This window comes from Mauremys reevesii, linkage group 3 (genome assembly GCF_016161935.1).
Source record: "Mauremys reevesii isolate NIE-2019 linkage group 3, ASM1616193v1, whole genome shotgun sequence".
NCBI classification, from domain to species: Eukaryota; Metazoa; Chordata; order Testudines; family Geoemydidae; genus Mauremys; species Mauremys reevesii.
In genome coordinates this window covers 29,715,470-29,736,319 of record NC_052625.1, presented here as the reverse complement: position 1 = coordinate 29,736,319, position 20,850 = coordinate 29,715,470, and the positions used below count along the sequence as shown (strand labels likewise).

Sequence of the window (20,850 nt, the reverse complement as noted above, 5' to 3'; positions counted from 1 at the left end):
CAGAGTCCAGGTTAACGGCCGGGGAGGTTTGGTAGGGGATCTCTGTGAGGGTGATGAAGGAGATCCTGGCTGTCAGGGAAATCAGTATTGTAAGCGCTGTCGCCTGCCTCGTCCTCCACAAACCCTTCCTCATCTTCCCCATCCACGAACATCGCCGAGAAACTGCCCGTCGACACTATCCCATCTTCAGAGTCCACGGTCACTGGTGGGGCAGTGGTGGCAGACCCACCGAGAATGGCATGCAGTGCCTTGTAGAACCTGCATGTCTGGGGCTGGGCTCCAGAGCGTCTGTTTGCCGCTTTGATTTTTTGGTAGCCTTGTCTCAGGTCCTTGATTTTCACGCGGCACTGCGTTGCATCCCGGCTGTATCCTCTGAGTGCCATGGCTTTGGAGACCTTCTCGTAGGTCTTTGCGTTCCGTTTTTTGGAGCGCAGCTCCGAAAGCACAGACTCATCGCCCCACACAGCGATCAGATCCAAGACTTCCCGGTCAGTCCATGCTGGGGCCCTCTTTCTACTCTGAGATTGCATGGACCCCTCTGCTGGAGAGCTCTGCATCGTTGCTGGTGCTGCTGAGCTCGCCCCGATGTCCAACCAGGAATTGAGATTCAAACTGGCCAGACAGGAAAAGGAATTCAAATTTTCCTGGGGCTTTTCCTGTATGGCTGCTCAGAACATCTGAGCTCGGACTGCTGTCCAGAGCGTCAACACAGTGGTGCACTGTGGGATAGCTCCAGGAGCTACTAATGTCGATTTCCGTCCACACATAGGCTAACTCGACATAGCCATGTCGAATTTAGCGCTACTCCCCTCGTTGGGGTGGAGTACCGAATTCGAACTAAAGAGCCCTCTAGGTCGAACTAATTAGCTTCCTGGTGTGGACGGTTGCACGGTTAAATCGAATTAACGCTGCTAAATTCGATATAAACTCCTAGTGTAGACCAGGCCATAGCTTAAATGTGCTTATTTATGAATTTGCTGTACTGGGTTCCTCCTGGCTTCTTATCCCAGCTCTGCCACTGACTTACTGTTTGACTTTACACTTATCTCATGCAGACAGATCATCAGAAGGGCTTGTCTACTCATAGAAACCAAATAAGGTCCCAGTGTGGATGCGTTTGTATTGATAAAAAATGTGCTTACTCCTGTAAATTTACCTTTTATACTGGTATAACTGCATCTGCACTAGGGGTTGCACTGCATTTACTGTCTTGGTATAAAATCACACCCCTTACGGAAATAGTTAAATAGGTACAAAAGAGAGAGTAGGACTAATTTTGCATCTATAAGTTGGGTGCCCCACTTGACGCACACTGTCCCTGACTTTCTGGGTGGTGGACTCAGAGAAGCAGTCAGAAGGTGTCTAAAGCTGGATTCCCATTAACTAAGGTACATGAAGCTCTTCTGAAGTCACTGGTACTCTGCACAGAAGTCCACTCTCATGGAGAAATTTTCAGGAACAAGACCTCGATAAACATCCTTATACCATGAATAGTTCCACTGGGCATCTTAGGAAGGTAATTATCTTGATCAACAGTTAAAAGCCTGTTTTCCTTGTAATAATAACCTCACATGGCACATAAGTATGTACTGGATGTTCTACCCACCCATAAGAAGTTGTCTCAGGCCTGGCACTGAAGAGGTTAAGGGATTTACACACTACAAACTATTTTGATGAAGAGTACAATGTTAAGGACTGACTAGTTAAATTGTTCTTTACTGCATATTTTGTCAAGAAAATGTAATGTTGTGTACTGCAATAATGATGCTGAGTGGATAATAAGATGCAATGTGCTGCTGTTGAGGGCTCTGCTCCATGTGTCTTCTATAAGTGTTGCATTTTGGGGGGAGATTGTTAGGGTAATTATGTCATCCCAGTAATTCATCATCAAAATAACTTAAAATAATGCAGCCATGATACAGGACTAAAAATAATGATGGTTAAAACTACACAGAGGTACAGTAAATTCACTGAGAATTGAAAATAAAGTGCCAGAGCTGCAGATTTATAAATATGCTCTTAAAATATATTTACATATTCCGCTTCTGAGTTTTATATGTAAATTGAATTGTTATGAGAAAGTTTGAAGCCGTCGGTAAGGACAATTAATTTAAAGTAGAAAGTAACATGAACCATTGCTTCGTAGTAGTAAAGAATAGTTGCATTCAGTTCTGAAGTGCTGGGATGGTAAACAGTTTAATGGTTCTTTCTTTTTATATGGTCATATATGTGGCATTTTGCTACAAACAAAAGGCTTCTCACATCTGTTATTCACGTAACACCTCCTGCATTTCAAAAATAATACCTGGCTAATATGAGCTTATTAGATGTCACTTTTAAATTAGTATGATGTTGGGGCCAATATTTCATGTACCTCTTTTAAAGGCCATTGCTTAATGCTTAAATGTCTGGATTTTTTATAGAGCAACTTTTAATAGTGCACTGGCTTTAGAACAGTGGTGGGAAACCTGTGGCCCGCATGCAGCCGGTCAGGGTAACCCGCTGGCGGGCCGTGAGACAGTTTGTTTACATTGACCGTCCAGAGGCATGGCTGCCCGCAGCTCCCAGTGGCTGCAGTTCGCCGTTCCCAGCCACTGGGAGCTGTGGGCAGCCATGCCTGTGGATGGTTAATGTAAACAAACTGTCTACTAGCTCGCCAGCGGGTTACCCTGATGGGCTGCGTGCAGCCCACAGACTGCAGATCGCCCACCACTGCTCTAAGAGCATCTGTATGTATTTGCATGCATAATATTGTTATAGTGACAGTATTGCTGTCTGCTACTATTTCTTATATGTCAACCAGGGGCATTTGGTAGACAGTAAGTTTTTATTACTGCTGTATTGATTTAGTAAAAAGTAGATAATTTAATGGCATATAATCTGTGAGGTCATTTAAAGGTTTAGTTCAGTCTCCCTTATCACAAGAAAATTTACTACAGGACTCCAGGAGGGGGATCGAAACCTGAGCCCACCCAAGCCCTCACCCCCACCTCATCTTACACATATACCTGTGGATAGAAAGTTTTGGTTTTTGGCTAAAGTTTCCAAGCCCTGTCTAAACTTCTGTATAGTGCAGATAGCAATGATACATCATGTACTACATTGCACTCCAGAGATGGCTGCCCTTCAGTAGAGGTGAAGTGGGTTCTCTTTCAGGAGAAAAGATGACGTTTGTGTGTGTGTGTGTGAATATTATATTAATGTCTTCTGAACTTAAATTAGGCCTCTGTTAATAAAAAAAATAGCTAATCAAGTCAAGTCATTTTAATTGCTTTTCATAGGACAAACTTCAATACCTAGTGCTCAAATCTTTCAATTCCTACTTTAGGTAAAAGGTGTCTCATGAAAAGACAGAATATGAATATTAGTACTTAAATTCAGAAAGTTGACTTGGTGCTTTGAAAATGTAGAAAACAGATATCATTTAAAAGATCTTTTCCCAGAAGCTTTACATTTTTCATCTCTTTCCAGGAAGCAATCCCACTAGAAGACTTGTACGGTAACAGGAATATTGATGAAACATTAGATTAAAATATACAGAGTTAGTCTATTAATCTTGGAGTCGGCATATATCTTGTCATCTGCAACATTTATCTCCCCTTGTCTAAAGCAAACAGTGACCATTCTTATGTGTGTATTTCCTTAGTAGTTTCAGTTCACTAATGATGATTTTTATTATTTGTATTGTGTGTGTTTTTAAAATTTAGAGCATTACCCTCCAGTTAAACTCTAATGAAAAATGATTATATTAATTTTTAATTATTCAAGAAAACTTAGATGCAAATAAACATTAGATATTTCTAATATTTTATTGTTGCATTCATTATAGTGTAGTACCTCGGGGAACTGAATCTATAAGACACAGTTTGTCAGGTGTGGAATTTTTTACTCCAGCTGTTCACTTGTGGGAGTGTCAGTATTATTGCTTTTCTTTGGAAGTGGTTAAAGGTTGCAAGCATTATGAGCTTGGGTTATCTGTGGTCTGTTCTAAAAGTACTTTTGTGCCAAATTTGCACACATTCCAGAGTTATTACTACAGAGAATAGTAAAACCTTGCTGATGCCACAAGAAATATCATTATTTTGGGGATGTATTTTTATACTTCCATAGTTTTTACTGCATCTAAAGTTGGCAAACTGGTAGTGCTGGACCAGAGGCCAAAAAGAAACAAAATCATAACTGTCAGCTCTTGCCTTGATTTGCATTTCATGTGAGCTGCTCCAGTTCTGTGGATCATCTGCATTCTCAGTGTTTTGTCAGGACAAGTTAGCAATATTTAGAATACACAGTCCATAAAACATGTCTGAAAACATTCCCTTGCTGTTCTTACATTGCAAGAGTTACAATCAGTGGCTTGAGGACAAGAGTTTTCAGATCATTAATATATATTTCTGTAATAGACCTAGAGCCATTCCTTCAGCCCTTGAGCACTTAAAACTCTTATAGATCTCTGTGTTAGGAATGAAGGATTGGACCTCAAACATAAGCCTGCTTTATCCTCTTCCATCTCTCTGCTAGTTAGTTGGTCCTCCTCACCATAGTATCTAAGTGCCTCCCAGTCTTTAATATATTTGTCCTCACAGCCTGAGGTCAGGCTCCTGTAGCTGACCAGACAGCTGGAACATGAGAGATTTTTAAGCCTTGTATCTTTAAAACTCCCTTTGCTTTGTCCCGAAACAGGGGTGGATTGATTTTGTTCTTCTGAGGTTATGTAATTGTGTTCATGTGCATAAGAACAAGTTGAAAATTGGATTTATAACATGGCAACTAGCTTCGTCTTTAACTATGGAGGTCTGATGAATTTGCTCAGCATCAGATTAATAATTACTACCATTGCTAATCCTCTAAATCAGTGGTTTTCAAACTGGCCTACCCCTAAGATTATGCAATCTCTCATCAGGAAGGATGCGAGCTCTCTTCAGGAGGGATGCACAGAAAAATCCTGTAATGGCAGACAATGCAGTCGTGTAGTAAAACTTGACAATCTAAGCATGACCCTATCTCAGATGGGGTATGCAGTAGACTATATAATTTGGAAAGGTGTTTTTGAGTTCAACATTTTTTCCTGTCTTGAATTGGGATAAAAAGTCAAAATTTCTAAAATATTCACAAACCAAGAAACTGATTTTTACTCATTTCAGAGTAAAACATTCCATTTTATAATTTTGAAAAATTTAGTTCTGATTTAAATGTTTTCTTTTCTTTTCTTTTTTTCAGTCTAATTAGCTTGAAATTCCAAATTAAAGTTCATTTCAAACTGGAAAAATGGAATATTATGCTTCAAAGTTTTCAAAACAAATGTTCTGACAATTCTGAAATTTTTTCTATACTTTTTTGAGTTGGGAAATTCATTGAACCCTCCATCCCTGTTTAGTGAGCGGTTTCAGTTTTGATGAATCAGCCTTTTTGAAAGAAAAAACAATTAGTCAACAAATTCCCAACCAGCTCTAAATATTTCCCCCACATTTCCAAAAGAGTTACATTGTGTTTTAGTCTCATAACTACCACTAATGATAATAGAGCTTCCCATGGCAAAGTCCATGAAATAGTTCCCTTTCATATCAAGTTTTTAATGCCTTTCTGTACCATGTTACCATATTAGAGGTGGGATGACTTTGTCTTGATAACAGCATAAATTGCAACCTATATCGGGTTCTAATCAACAATAATAAACCATATGCCTGATCATGAAGTTTGAGATGAATGTTCCATATTGATGAATGTTGTGTACTTAGCTGACATGCTGTGTATACTATTGACATTCATATGGATGTAAAATGGGCAAACACATGTTTTTCATATATAGATATGTATAAATCGTATATGGCCAAGGGTTCTGTCTTTTGAGTTTATAAAAGATTGTTTGGTGTGTTAATATATGGAAATTGTGCTGTGACCAATTTAAAATGACATCACAGTGACCAGTAACTTAGTTTGGAAAAGGCACTGCACGTGCTAAACATCCCATGCTTATACTTGTCCCATTCACTTAAAGGTGATTTGTTTATCATTTTTGTTTATAAATATATAGAGAGAATTGAGAAAGCAAGTAGACGAAATGGAGTATATGAGTATTGTAATTATGATTCACCATAAAAATGGAGTCTGCTTCATGAATGTCAAAGCCTTTGATTTCTCGAAAAAACTCTGAAAAAAAATACATATACAATGTAGTCATATGCATTAAAAAGTTCTATATTTCATCACCTAGTGAAAGTGGTGATTGCTAGAGAATTATGGCAATCTTATATTTCTGCTGAATATCAATAGCAGGATAAGTGGATGAATAAGACATGTGAAGCACACAAATTACTGCTTTAATAGTAGGAAATGGTGGAAATGTATATGGTGGCTGCTCTTGTTTGTTGAGTTTGCTTTTTAGTTTGGTAGTCTCCTGCACATGACTTTATTATCAGGCATGACATGACTGGGAGAACACTAGAAAAAAAAAGATAACAAAAAGACAAGACCAAAACCTGAGGGACACCAAAAGGGATGGAAAGTGGAGGAGGGAGGGAGAAGGAGGTGAAGGAAAGAACAAAGAGGAGTAAGAAAAAAAAAAAAGAAGAAAAGAGTAAGTCTAGAGCAGGGCAGGAGGAGGAGAGAATGAGCAGTGAGGCAGCAGACTAAAAGGAATACTTTTGGAGAAGGGCCCCTTCAAATTAAAGTTGCTTTGAAAAGAAGAGAGCAGAGCTGAGAGAAGAGAGAATAGAAACATAAGACAAGAACAGAGAGAAGGAATGATGGGGCATTCTCTAAAGAGGTGCATCATCTGGGAGCTGAGATAGAAGGAGAATGTGAGAGAGAGGGGGGGGAAAGGTGGAAAATGGAAGTCATTGAAGTCACTAGAAGACTGATAGAAGAGCAAAAGAGAAGAGCAGAGCAAGGGATGGGAGCAGCAGGGAAGGGAGGGAGGGAGGGAGCCAGAAAGAAAAGGAGAGGAAAAAGATGAGAGAGGGAGGGACAGAGGAGTTATTGGACATCACTTCTGCAGCCTGTGGGTCTAGGGGAGTAATGGACAGAGGGGGCACAGATCAAAGCTGCATTGGAAGGACAGAGCCTCTTTTTGGAAATATCAAGAGGGTGAAGGAGATATGTTGGGTGAGTTGAGTTTTGGGGGAAAAAATAAAAAAAAAAATAAAATAGATAAAAAAAAAATTTTCAGAAGCTATGAAACCATTTATAGAATTATTATTAACTCTACATATGCCTCTGATACCACACTGTTCAATATTTCCTTTTCACCTCAGTTTAATAACAGTCATTATTCACAAATGAAGTATATCTCCTGAGAGTATAATATATATTTATATATATATTATATTATCCTTCTCAAAGAAGAAGGTATAATAGGAATAAATCAAAATGTATAGATAAATCAATGAATCATCAGTTTTTGTTTTGTTTTATTTATATAAAAAAACATAAGCTTAGAAATATTTTCACACAGAAAAAAAGGCTAAAGAATTTTTAAAAATTTTTTTCTTTTTTTTGAAATTCTTCTGAAAGTTCCCTTTTCCCCAGGTTTTTGCCTGTGAAAGGAAATGCAAGGTATTAGGTTTATTCCTGTGAAATGTGCAGTTCTCTCTCTACTACTGGACATATATAACTGGCCTGATTCTGCATTGTTTGTATTGCGGTTGGAGGATCATGTCTATTTCTATATGAGTGACACTCATCTATTACAACAAACAAACTCCATCTCTCCATCCCATGAAAATAATTCTGAAACAGTCATCACATCAGTCATCATACATGTCATTATGACTAGTCTGACTTCCTTTTCACTGTTTTGTAGTTAGGTTAGGAGAGTTCTGTTGGGATTTGAAAAATGGGTTGTGTTTTTGAAGTTCAAAAATCAAGCTTCTTCTTGCTCTGAAAGAGGAGCTAGTGCTGACTTTTCTATTTTTAAAGCCCATAAAATAAAGAAAGGTATCTGGTGCTCATCAAGAAGACTGGGGAACACAGGGAAGAAAAACTTAAGCTTTTTTTTTTTTTCATGGTGAGACCCACTGGGAAAAGGAGCATACTCAGTTGGTGAAAGTAACTGATTTGGAATATCAATTATCCATGAAAGAGATGTCCCAGATCAATGAACTGTCAGGAGTTTTGTCACTATCCCATGTAAGCCTTCAGAAGTTAAATCTGAGGAGAGAAGCTGTTGTTAGGAATTTTTCCCAGTACAACACACTCTAATTCTCACTAAAACAACTCTTAATTAGTACTTCTTCTTCTTCTTCCTCCTCCTCTTCCTTTTTTTTTTTTAAACAGCACCAGGGAAAAATTGGAGTTAAGTTTAATGTTGGAACTGATGACATCTCTATCGAAGAGATCAACGCAATCATTAATGATGGAAAATACCATGTAGTACGTTTTACAAGAAGTGGTGGCAATGCCACATTACAGGTGGACAGCTGGCCAGTTATAGAACGTTACCCGGCAGGTAAGAAAGTAAACAAACATTTGTGGAAGAGGGGGTGGGGGCGTATTTGGAAATGTGATTTGCTTTGCTTATGTATTAATAAAATATTGACTCCTTCAAGATATTCTTGCAGTTAATTGGGTAGTCAAAGAGTCATGAACAGTTTGTGATGATGGCATTTCCTATCTTTTGTCAAATTTAAAACATCAGTGAAAATGGAGAAATGTAGATGTCAAGGCACAAAATAGACAAGTTCCTTTTTAAATTTGTTTTATTCTTTATTGGATCATTGTACTTAGACATAGAAAAGGCTTTGACAAAAGCAACACGATAAGCCCCCCAAAATGATTATGGGAAAATGTGTATTGAAGAAAATGTTGTCTGTGGTCTTTTAATAACATCAGGCTTTTATAGTGCTTTGAAACTTATGAAATCAACAGAAGTATTACAACAGATCTAGAAAGAGAAGAAAATACATCAGTTCTTAGCTACATACACAAATAATCAATTTAAAGCATATTTAGTTAAATACAATGTATGGATTCAATCCTACAAAAGCTTTATTCACATGAGTGGCCCCATTGACATCAATGGGGCCATTCACAGGAAGAAAGGGTTTCCAGGATCAGGCCTGAATTTAGTATTCAAATGCTGTGCCTTGAAGAAGAATGTCTGCCATTAATATTATTAGTTTTTAAAGGCATCAGTTTTTCAGATATACAACATGTTTCTTATTTAAAATGAGTGTTGAGCCATTAGTGGTAATTTGCAAATCTGCACATTATCTGTGGACTATTTTTGTGAGTGTTTGTATTAGTAAATCAAAGGCAGAAAGCCGGAGATGTAAATGAAAGCTAGTCTGCTTAGCATATTTACTAGTTAATCTTTTTAGCTACAAATAAATGGTAGACTTTTTTATCTTTTAAAATAAAGAAAAAAAGACTGTCCTCTTCTTTATGGGTTTATATTTTAATTACAGAGGATATCAAATGCATCCCTTGTGCTAAGAATGAATTTATTATACTTGATTCAACTTTTTTTCCTTTGCATTTGAGAGGATCCTCTCAGTTTTATACCTCAGGAATAGAAAATTGCATAGATGTACAGTCTCTTGTTTATCAAATCTGTGAAAATGTTCATATTTGAAACAAAAATGGTGTAGAAAATCTGTACAAAAGGTGGGTCCACATAGCAAGGTCTGTGTGCCAATATGTTCAACAAACTAGCATAGCAACAAACTTTAGAATAGTGATATTATATCATAGAGAAAAGCATATTGTGTGTGTGTGTGTGTGTCTCTGTGTGTGTGTCTGTGTCTCTGTGTGTGTGTGTGTGTGTGTGTGTGCGTGCGTGCGCATGATTTTCCCAAAACCTTTTTAACTTTAACAGGGTTGGAGGGTAAGCGGAGCCTAGGATAAAGGGAAATGGAGTGGGACTTTAATGATAAGAGTAAACAGGGCTTTTGGAGAGGACAGAGGAAAGGGATGCTCGTGTAGATTATGATTATTTTCCTTTACACTGGTTGCAACCTTTTGGGGCTCTAAAGTAGCCATCCACGACAATGCTGAGCAGCATCTGAGCCATGAAGGCAGTGGTATGGAAAAAGTCTGACTTTAGAGCAATATCCCAAACTCTAAGGAAAGAAACAAATGTTAACATACTGATAGCTCCATTTTGCAGAAATGAAAACATGCAACATAAGATGTGTAGTACTGGCACTTTAATATACAGGATACTCTAATGTTCCCATTTAAAAATAAGGAAATGACCATGCTGAAACAATACATCCAGACCATGCCCAAGACTTCAGTTACATTTTTTAAAACTTTCCATAAATTTACAACATACCTAGATTTTTGTGCAAAAGATAGTGGCCAATTTCTCTAGTGGAATGTAAGATCATCTGAGAGTCACCTCTATGTGCTGCAGTACCGACAATGATGAGTGCTAAAATGAGGACACTTTCCTTTTCATGAAAAATCTTATCTAGATTGTTGTGTGGAGACAGAGTTTCTAGATACTTTCTGTAAAATGATAAAACATTATTTGCAGTATTCTGTTTATATTTGCTGTCCCCACAGTAGCTATGGGTTGAGGTCAATTAAAGCCACTCTTTCAGACAAAGCTCAGAATTTCCTTGCTTGTTTTATTGTTTGACTCACACACAACCATTGTAAGGCTTTAATTTTCCTTGAGTTTTTATCACTAACATCATATTGCCCTTCTTCGTGCAATAACATCGTCTTCAAAAGTTGTTTTCTTTCTTCCCCCCTTCTAACCAACATATCATCTTTCCATACTTCTGATTTTTCTCATGTTATTTCATCTAATGCTGAGCTTTTGCTATGCCTTTCTTCAGAATGGTGTAGTTTCTTCATATACTCGCATTGATATCTCAGTTTGAGATGCATCAAACCAGCTCAGAAGAGTGTGTATACCTCCAAACATGGAATAGTTCAGAAGTGTGCAGGACTGATTTTTCGCTAAATATGTAAGTGGTGCCATTTTGAGAGATATCACTCCAGCTCTCCTGAAAGCAGTATTTCTAGAAGTGAAGTCTTAAAGATGTCAATCATTGCAGGTTGGCAAACACTGTTATATCTCCTGCTATATCTGTTTCAGAAGTGTTGCTGTTATTAGTACTTTAAGGATTGACAGGAACACTTAACCATCCTGACTACCCAATGAACTAGCTGATATATCAGATGTTTGGTGGGTGGAGAAATAGTAAAGGATTCCTGCATTATGGGACATTAACTTTCATTTCAGTGACCAAAGATATGGGTCTCTGCAGTTTCTGTTTTTTGAGATTTTTCTATCTAATTTTATAAAGGATCTCTCACCAAAATATTTAAACACAGATTTACCCCCCTTCTTGCTTCTGTATTGTTTAATTAAGAATAAACCAGAGTAGCAGGTTAATTAATAAATCTGTTATTTTTAAATGTACAGTGGATCTCTTTTTCTCTAAAATATTTACAAACATCTTCCTTCCAGTTTCCTACAACATGCCACATGATTCATTCTCCTTCTATTACTTTACAAAAGAAAGATTATATTCTGAGTTATAATGTTTTAGTCTAAAACAGGGGTAGGCAACCTATGGCACCATGCAAGCTGATTTTAAGTGGCACTCACACTGCCTGGGTCCTGGCCACCAATCTGGGGGGCTCTGCATTTTAATTTAATTTTAAATGAAGCTTCTTAAACATTTTAAAAACCTTATTTACTTTACACACAACAATACTTTAGTTATATATTATAGACTTATAGAAAGAGACCTTCTAAAAACATTAAAATGTATTACTGGCACGCAAAACCTTCAATTAGAGTGAATAAATGAAGACTTGGCACACCACTTCTGAAAGGTTGCTGACCCCTGATCTAAAAGATATTGGGTGAAGATTTTCCACGAGGAAACCTGTGCTTACAGACAGGTTTGTTTTAATTTCATTGCCTGTGTAGTAGCTTAGCTACCTTCCATTTTGCCAGAGTGTTGTTCTTTCTCTTATTGTGCCTCTTAGCAATTTTACAATAATCAATTAGAATTTGTAGATAACTAAACAGCGTAGCTAACACTTCATGCTAGGCTATCATTCTCTCACTATATGTTTACTAGAAGTCAGAAAAACATGCTTTGAAGTGATCATATAAATTCTTCCCAAAATAAACTGTAAAATAAATATTATATTTAATAAAATACATATGTGCATGCACACACATAGTGTGTGTGTGTTTATGCTGATATTTGTAGAGGAGGATGTGAACACACGTAAACATATATAAATTTGAATTCTGTTTCTTTACAGGCATAACAAAATAAAACCAAAGATTGGAAAAATGGGAAAGATGTAGCCAAAGAAAATATAGAAACAAAAATAATATATAAATTTATACAACAAATTGTATTACAGAAGAGACGTACCCTTCCTTTTCCTGCTAAAGTATCTAGCAGCTAACTTATTCAGTGCCTTAAGGCCTCTTTAGTCACCTCCCAGCCAGTGAGATTTGGCACCAGACCTGGCCTTTTTTTGAGTCTTCTCTGCAATAACCAGTACATTAGATATGGGCAAACTGGTATCTAGGCACAAAGCTGTTGTCCCAGAGGAGACAGAGAGGGGCCTGGTACTGCAGGATGAGATAAGTGATATGCCAGTAGAGCTTGGAATGGGCAAACTTCCATTTCCAGACAACCATCATGGATCTCTAGCCCACCTTAACCATCTTAGAAAAACATAGCTGAAACACAGCTGTCCCTGTCTGCTGTACTGTGAAGCACCCCTTGCCAATGCCCTGTCTAACTCCTCTAGGTCTGACACTATTACAGTCTCTCCAACACAGGTAACACAAGAAAAGCTGCCAAAAAACACTCCCAGAAAGAGCAGTTTCCATACCACTGAAGCAGATAGGACCTGCATAGTGACTGTGTGATACAGATCCTGCTGGGGTTATGATCAAGCCAAGCCTTCTAGGAACCTGCACACCCAAGATCACTTGTATGAGTTAGAAAACACAGCTATGCTGGCATAAGATTAAATTCCAATGTGGTATTGTGTGTGGTGACATGCCCTTCTGGATTAATGCAGCTGAGAACTTGGGTATGAGTCACATAGTAAAGGCTAAGGATCCTGAAAACCCAATGTTGTCCTAGGGCCTCTCTCAAGATCTTAAGTTATCAATCTTTCTGCCAAACCCAAAGCAGTTAGGAGCCAGGAATGGGGCCATCATGGCTAGATCTCATCTAGATGCTCAGACCCTCTCCACCTGGAAATGAGTGTTTAGAGTTAGACATCATAGCACACAAATGTGCACATGCTGCATAACCTTAGGAGATTTTTTGGCCAGGCTGTTAATATGGACCACTGATTGAGTAGGAACTGCTTGTCTATATATTTCTTCCTCCACATCATAACTTCATTATGACTAGAAAAAAATCCCAAATGGGTGATATCCTATAGCAGTCCCAAACCAGCCCATGCAGTGTCCATTACTCTGCACACCACTGTCCTTGGAAATATACTCCCAATCCAAAGTCCCACCACCACATCTGAATAGACTTGAAGGTCTGTTGCTAGAATCCCTTCTGATTGCCAGGAAAGAGCATTCATCTCCTTCTGAACCATTCCCAATCTTGCAATTGATCCTTCATTTCCCTGGGTAGTCTAATGAGTGGGAAACATATTTCACCACCTGTTGTGACTGCCTCCACACAGGTTCAGAATGCCCAACATGGGATGATGACATGAAATGTGGATGCCTACACAATGACTGCATCTGCTCCCGGATAATCTTGCAATCACCTAGAGCTATTACCATCAGCTCATGGAGCTTCAGAATGTTCTTCATGTTAAGACAGTATAGGTCTGCCAGGGTGTCCAATTTGATCCCAAGTGAGATGTTACAATTGCTGTCTGAACTCACAAATTTAGAGGAGTAGTGTCCCATTGCTTGTAGGGAGCAAGACCCCAGAAGAAGCATAGTCCAAAGGAAAATGGCCGCTGAGCTGGAGAAACCAGGAGCAGACATCAGATATAAAGGGTCTTACTGCCCATTCCCAAACTTGTGGCCACTGTAAGGTAGGCATAATCCCCTCCTCCCCATCAGATGGAGCATCCATAGTCCCTATGCCCTTTGTCACTTAGGCTCTGAAAACTAATGTGGGACCAGTGAAACTAGGCCTGCTCGTTAAACTCCAGTTCTTCCCAGGGAATTACTATTATGCAGAGAGGGCAGGAGACATGATGAACTCCCAGGAACCCTCCACCTAGTGAAACAGAGAAAGTAAAATGCACACTGTGGCTAAACATTTGTGTGCAAAAGGGAGTGTCATCTCTCTACTTGGATCTAGGAGGCATCTGGTCCATGGTTCTGTTGTTCTTTGGTTTACCCAATAGAGGTTAATCTTGCGATACTTGGGAGCCAAAACTCAATGTGCTGTAATGAATTTCACACGTTCAAGAAGTCAGCTTTCCTGGGATTCTATTAATCTGACTTCTATACCTGGGAACTTCCACAGGTAACTCCCATTACTGCTAAATCTATTGTAGATTGATAGAAGGGATAAAGGAGAACCAGTGAATAACATTTATTTTGACTTTCACAAAGCCCTTTGTTAAAGTCCCTCACAAGAAGCTATTCAGGCAGAAAGCAAGGTGCCATGGGGGGAAAGGTAAAGTTTTTTCATAGATCATAAACTGGCTAAGAGACTGAAAGCACAGGGCCAGATTCTCAGCTAGTTTAAATCATTTGTGTAAATCCATTCACTGCAATGGAGCTGTGCTGATTTATACCATAGACAATATATTTATTACTAATATTGAAAAGGGATGGAACAGTGAGATGGCAATAGTTATAGATTACACAAATTTAGGTTAGTCTATACTGGAGAAGACAGCACAGGGACCTGTAAAGATAGGCGAATCAGCATCACAATAGCAGGTGGAAATCACAGTTGATGCATGGAATGTAATTCACATTGGTGGGATAATTACTACTGCTGGGATCTAAATTAACTGTAACGACTCCGGACAAAGACCAAAGTGAAAACCTCCTCTCAGTGTGCAGTAATGGTCAAAAAAGCAAACGTGATCTTAGAATGCATAAAGAATGGGATAAAAACAATACTGAAAATATAAAATTATTATATAAATCAGTGGCACACTCTCACCTGGAATACTGTGTTCAGTTCTTGTCACCTTACCTCAAAAAATTATAGCAGAAATAGAAGGGGTTAAGAGAAGGGTGAGAACATTTATTAAAGACATGGAGAAAATTCCCTATGAGGAGTGACTGAAACAACTGGAGCCACTTAGTTTAGCAAAAAGAATAGGAGTACTTGTGGCACCGTAGAGACTAACAAATTTATTGTAGCATAAGCTTTCATGGGCTACAGCTCACTTCATCGGATGCATGAAGTTTAGCAAGGAAGTGGAAATGAGGGATATTGTAGGGGTATATAATAGAATAAATGATATAAAGTAAATTGAATACTCCTTGTTAGACTTGTCTCATAATACAAGATCAGGAGAACATTCATAGGAACTGAAACGTTTAAAAAAGAGAAAAGGAAAGGTTTTTTTTTAAATAGTCCATAATTAACCATTTACTCACTGCCACAAAATATCAGGAGCCTAGTGGGATTCAGGAAGCCAAGAGCTTAAAAGAATTCAGAAAAATCTGGATATTTATAGGGATACCGGGAACATCCTTACAATTACAATAAGCCAACAACTAACTTATGGAGTTAAGGCTGAAATTGCCTTGATGGGCATGTGATTCCGCAATTGTCCATTACTGGTTTCTTTCATCTTCCTCTGAAGCATTTGGTACTGACCATTGCTTGCTCATATGTGACAATTCCTATGTTCCTGTGTGAGATTAGGCCCCTTTTTCAATGTCATTTCACAGATCATGTAAAAGATCGGTGGTAATAAAAATAGCAATGTACTTTCCCCTCATATTTTGTTAGATCATCTTCTGATGGAAGTGATATAAGTTCAATGAAAAAAAAAAGCTTTAAAAGATTACAAAATTTTCTATCCTTCAATCATTTTTATTTAAAGAGGCTGGCTACTGCCCAAACAAGAGTTTGCAATAAGTCTCTTCTTAAAAAGTGGTTTCAATAAATTTCCTCAAATCAGCTTTTTAATTTGACAGATTATCAGAATTTTCTGTCAGATAATGCTATATAATAATGTTTCTCTGAGGCTGCAGACAGATTTTCTTTTTTATTTTTTTTTCATCATAGATATCCTGGTAAAATGCAAAGGTTCATCTCTTCTTAGACTTGATAGATTCTGTAATTAAATTCAGATTTTGATAAAATATGTGGTTTGGTTGTCATTACTTTATCACAGAAGGTATAACATATTTCAGTTAAATGCAATAAAATGACACAGTGCTTCTAGTAAAGAAGGAGGAAGAAAATGTCAAATGAGCAGTTTTCACAAAGAACAGTTATAAAATAGAAGAAACAGATCTGTATTCATTTTTGCTTTATGACAAAGGATGGTAAATATAACTGATTATAGTAATTAGATATGGGGAGAGGTGGAAACTGAAATCCCTAACAACATCACAGGGTACCTGGGGATTCCTATAACTGTTAGAGGAAATGGGAGGAAGTGGAGAATTAAACAGATCTATAAGGAAAGCTTCTGTAAAAGCTAGTCGCACTGGACATATCAGAAGCATCCTAAGAAGACCACTGTCTGTTAATGATTTCCCTAAGTCAGACTGCAAAGCCTGAAATATCAGCCATATGTGGAGAATCTTTTCTTCAGCAGTAATCTGTTTAATGTCCTTGCCATCACATTTTCACATTTAACTCATCATTTCATGATTTACAAAACCCAGTAGGGTACATTAAAATTGCTTAGCCAAATCTGGAAGAGCTTCATAAATGAAAAGAAAAATACAGTACTAAATATTTTGTCAAATATTTTTAGTTACCTTACAGCTTCCTTCATATTTTTGGATTCACTTACACACACATATATATTTGGGACACTGATTCTGCAATTATTTTCTTTCGCCATATGAGGGCCACAGGCATCAGGACAAAATAATAGACCAATGCCAATCCCCCAGATGTATTATTTATTTATTTATTTCATGAAATAGTGCTCTATTTCTCTATCCTTTCAACCTGGCCTCATCTAGTTCACCTTACTCGCATGAGTATTTTACTGACGGCATTGGGCCCACTTGTGTGAATAAGGAGAATAGATTTGGGGGCCTCATTCTGCAAATTTGTAGTCACTTAATTTATCATATTGGATTCTGTGTCATCTAATCACTCATGTAGATAATACAAGCTAGCATTTAGATAGTGCACTTCATCTGTGAAAAGCAGAGCACTTTGCAAAGGAGGGTAAATATCATTATCCCTATTTTCCAGTTGCATCTTTAGCTTGCTTGCTCGATGTTACACAGTGAGTCATAGAACACAAGTCTCCCTACTCCCTGTCTCATGCCTATTCCCCATTGACTTCAGTGGTACTTCTTGTGTGTGAGTAAGGACTTCTTACATGAGTAAGGACTTGCAGCATTAGGCCTTTGACCCTGATTTAGACCACTTACCTAATGGGAGAGCACAAAGGTTGCACTAAAACTTATATTAATGCTGCTCCACTGTCATCCTATAGAGTATGCCAGAGAGCAGTATGATAGATGCACTCTTTACCCAAATTAAACATGTCACTTTTGCGATGGAGCTAGTTTTTGTTAATTCCTGGAGCAACTGTCAGGTTGCTGTGAAACCTGAGCCTTTCTCAAGACAGCACAAATCAGTGCTGTGCTGAGCCCTTCAGCCAAACAATTTCTTATCTAAAATATGAAACACAAAATTAATTAATCTATAATGGCATTGTATTTGAGTTGTTCCCCCAGATATGAGGTGTTCTTATTTTGATCACATTTGTACATGAGTCCCTGGTTATATTTTACTGGTGTTGTGAAGTGTGACAGCAGAATGATACCTGACGTCTTCAGGTCAAGAACTTCTATTAAGCTAACTAATTCAAAAACAGGCAATATAATTCATATCAGAATAGGCAAAATGACACTCTTCTTTGTCCCAGATAAAATTTCAAGAGACCTAACCTAAGTTACTCAGGGGTCCATCTCTCACTTGTGTGTGTTCATGCATACCTTTACGAAAGGTATATCGTGCCAAAACAACCTGATCTCCTTCTTTGAGAAAGTAACAGATTTTTTAGACAAGGGAAATGCGGTGGATCTAATATATCTTGATTTCAGTAAGGCGTTTGATACGGTACTGCATCAGGAATTACTGGTTAAATTGGAAAAGATGGGGATCGAAATGAAAATCCAGAGGTGGATAAGGAGCTGGTTAAAGGGGAGACTGCAGAGGGTCGTATTGAAGGGTGATCTGTCGGGTTGGAGGGGGGTTACCAGCGGAGTTCCTCAAGGTTCGGTTTTGGGTCCGATTTTATTTAATCTATTTATCGCTGACCTCGGAACCAAAAGTAGGAGTGGGCTGATAAAGTTTGCGGATGACACCAAGTTGGGAGGTATTGCCAATTCGGAAAAGGATCGGGATATCCTCCAGGGAGATTTGGATGACCTTGTAAACTGGAGTATTAGTAACAGGATGAAATTCAATAATGAGAAGTGTAAGGTTATGCATTTAGGGATGACTAACAAGAATTTTAGTTATAAGCTGGGGACGCACCAGTTGGAAGTAACGGAGGAGGAGAAGGACCTAGGAGTCCTGGTTGATCGTAGGCAATCGTATGAGTAGGCAATGTGATGTGGCCGTTAAAAAAGCTAATGCGGTCTTGGGATGCATTAGGCGAGGTATTTCTAGTAGAGATAAGGAGGTGCTAGTCCCGTTATATAAGGCGTTGGTGAGACCTCATTTGGAGTATTGTGTGCAGTTTTGGTCTCCCATGTTTAAGAAGGATGAATTCAAACTGGAACGGGTACAAAGAAGGGCCACTAGAATGATCCGAGGAATGGAAAGCCTGTCGTATGAAAGGAGACTTGAGGAGCTCGGTTTGTTTTCCTTAACCAAAAGAAGGATAAGAGGAGATATGATTGCACTCTTTAAATATATCAGAGGGATAAATACCAGGGAAGGAGAGGAATTATTTCAGCTCAGTGCTAATGTGGACACGAGGACAAACGGATATAAATTGTCAGTCAGGAAATTTAGGCTTGAAATTAGACGAAGGTTTCTAACCATCAGAGGAGTGCAATTCTGGAACAGCCTACCGAGGGAAACAGTGGGGGCGAAGGACCTCCATGACTTTAAGATTAAGCTGGATAAATTTATGGATGGGATGGTATGATAGGATAACGGGTTTAGTCAATAGGTCAATAACATGCCACACTGGTAATTAGTACAAAGGGTCAATGTTGGGATATTGTTAGCCTTTTCCAGAGGGTCTGGCTGGAGAGTCTTGCCCACATGCTCGGGGTTCAGCTGATCGCCATATTTGGGGTCGGAAAGGAATTTTCCTCCAGGGTAGATTGGCAGTGGCCCTGGAGGTTTTTCGCCTTCCTCCGAAGCATGGGGCAGGGGTCGCTTGCTGGTGGATTATCTGCTACTTGAAGTCTTTAAATCATGATTTGGAGCATTCAACAGCAGAGTCAAGGGAGAGAATTAGTTCAGGAGTGGGTGGATCGGCTTATGTGGCCTGCATCTTGCAGGAGGTCAGACTAGATGATCGTAATGGTCCCTTCTGATCTTGAATTCTATGATTCTATGATTCTATATGCACACCATGCAGCTTCATCTCTCTTGTACTACCACTCTTGACTCTTTCTTTACATTACATCAAGCTGCTTCCACTGCAGCATATTTAGTCTTGGCACAGTCTTAAGCCTTGCCAGTTAAGCAAGAAAAGCATATTTTAGAAAGGTGACCTCCAGAACCTTTAGTTTACCATGTTTTCAAAATGACAACTCCATTGTAACCAATTCTGCAGCACTATTTAATCATATCATACAATTAGAAAAAAAGTGTGATCCTGGCTCTTCTTTTTTGATCTTTCCAGGAGTAAATTACCTGATTCAAAGTAAGGTATAGTAGTTATTCTGAACTAGAGGGTCATTTTGGCAGCATATCCACCCATCAGGAAAAAATGGATGGCTTCCGTGATTTATCTGATCTAATGCTCTTATAAACTCAGCAATAGTCATATTCTGCATAATGCCCAATCTCCAATAAAGTTTATGTAGAGGTTTAACATACACCTGTATACCAGAGGCACAATTACTACTATTTCTTTACAATCTGTGAACCTGTTTCTGGTCTCTCACCCATGTAAATTGGAGAAACTCAATTAAAGGCAGTGGAATTGCACAGATAAATTGGTGTAATTGAGATTTGAATCAGGCCTATAAACTTTTGTCTTTAGTGCTGCATTAAGTTTAGTGGGCACTAAAAAGTTGAATATGAAACAAAAAGTTGTACACATAAAGGCAAAATTGATTTTCCCCAATACAAAACTGATTAGTAATAATGGGCTACTTTATTTATAACTTCAGGGTTGTAGCTGCCTAAAAGGGAGAGGGATAATTCCAGAAAAATAAATATGCTCTGTTCAAAAGGACACACAATGCTAAAGGTTTCATTTAATGATGATTGTATATGGCATGCACTCTATTAAAATATCAGAGCATAGGATATAATATTACTTTACAGCTCTTTTAATCCCCAAATGCTTTTCAGCTTAGAGTCACAGTCTTGCATTCTTGTCTCATGCAAATTCCCACTGAAGTTGTGTGTCTCTAAGAGAATGTTAAGAATGCACTGGCTAATTACTCAAAATCAGGAAATGACAAGGTGTGGGTGCAGAAGCCAAATTTGTAAAGAAAGTATGTAGGTGCAATTTGTGCCCCCCATCTCCCACCAGAAATATTACCCAGTCACATTCATAATCCCAAAGTAGGTGGATGTT

The 20,850-nt window shown here is 38.4% G+C and overlaps 1 protein-coding gene across 23 annotated transcripts in view; it reads left to right on the top strand.

The window, feature by feature from the left end:
* Positions 1 to 20,850, top strand: part of NRXN1 (neurexin 1) — a 1,269,767-nt gene that overhangs the window by 1,058,985 nt on the left and 189,932 nt on the right. For 22 of the 23 annotated variants that reach the window (XM_039529862.1, XM_039529854.1, XM_039529856.1 and 19 more), the window contains one exon: positions 8,272 to 8,443. In XM_039529862.1, coding sequence (XP_039385796.1) covers positions 8,272 to 8,443 — 172 coding nt within the window. Of the gene's footprint in view, positions 1 to 1,400; positions 1,517 to 8,271; positions 8,444 to 20,850 lie in introns of those variants that run through there. The other variant, XM_039529872.1, reaches the window with a different exon arrangement.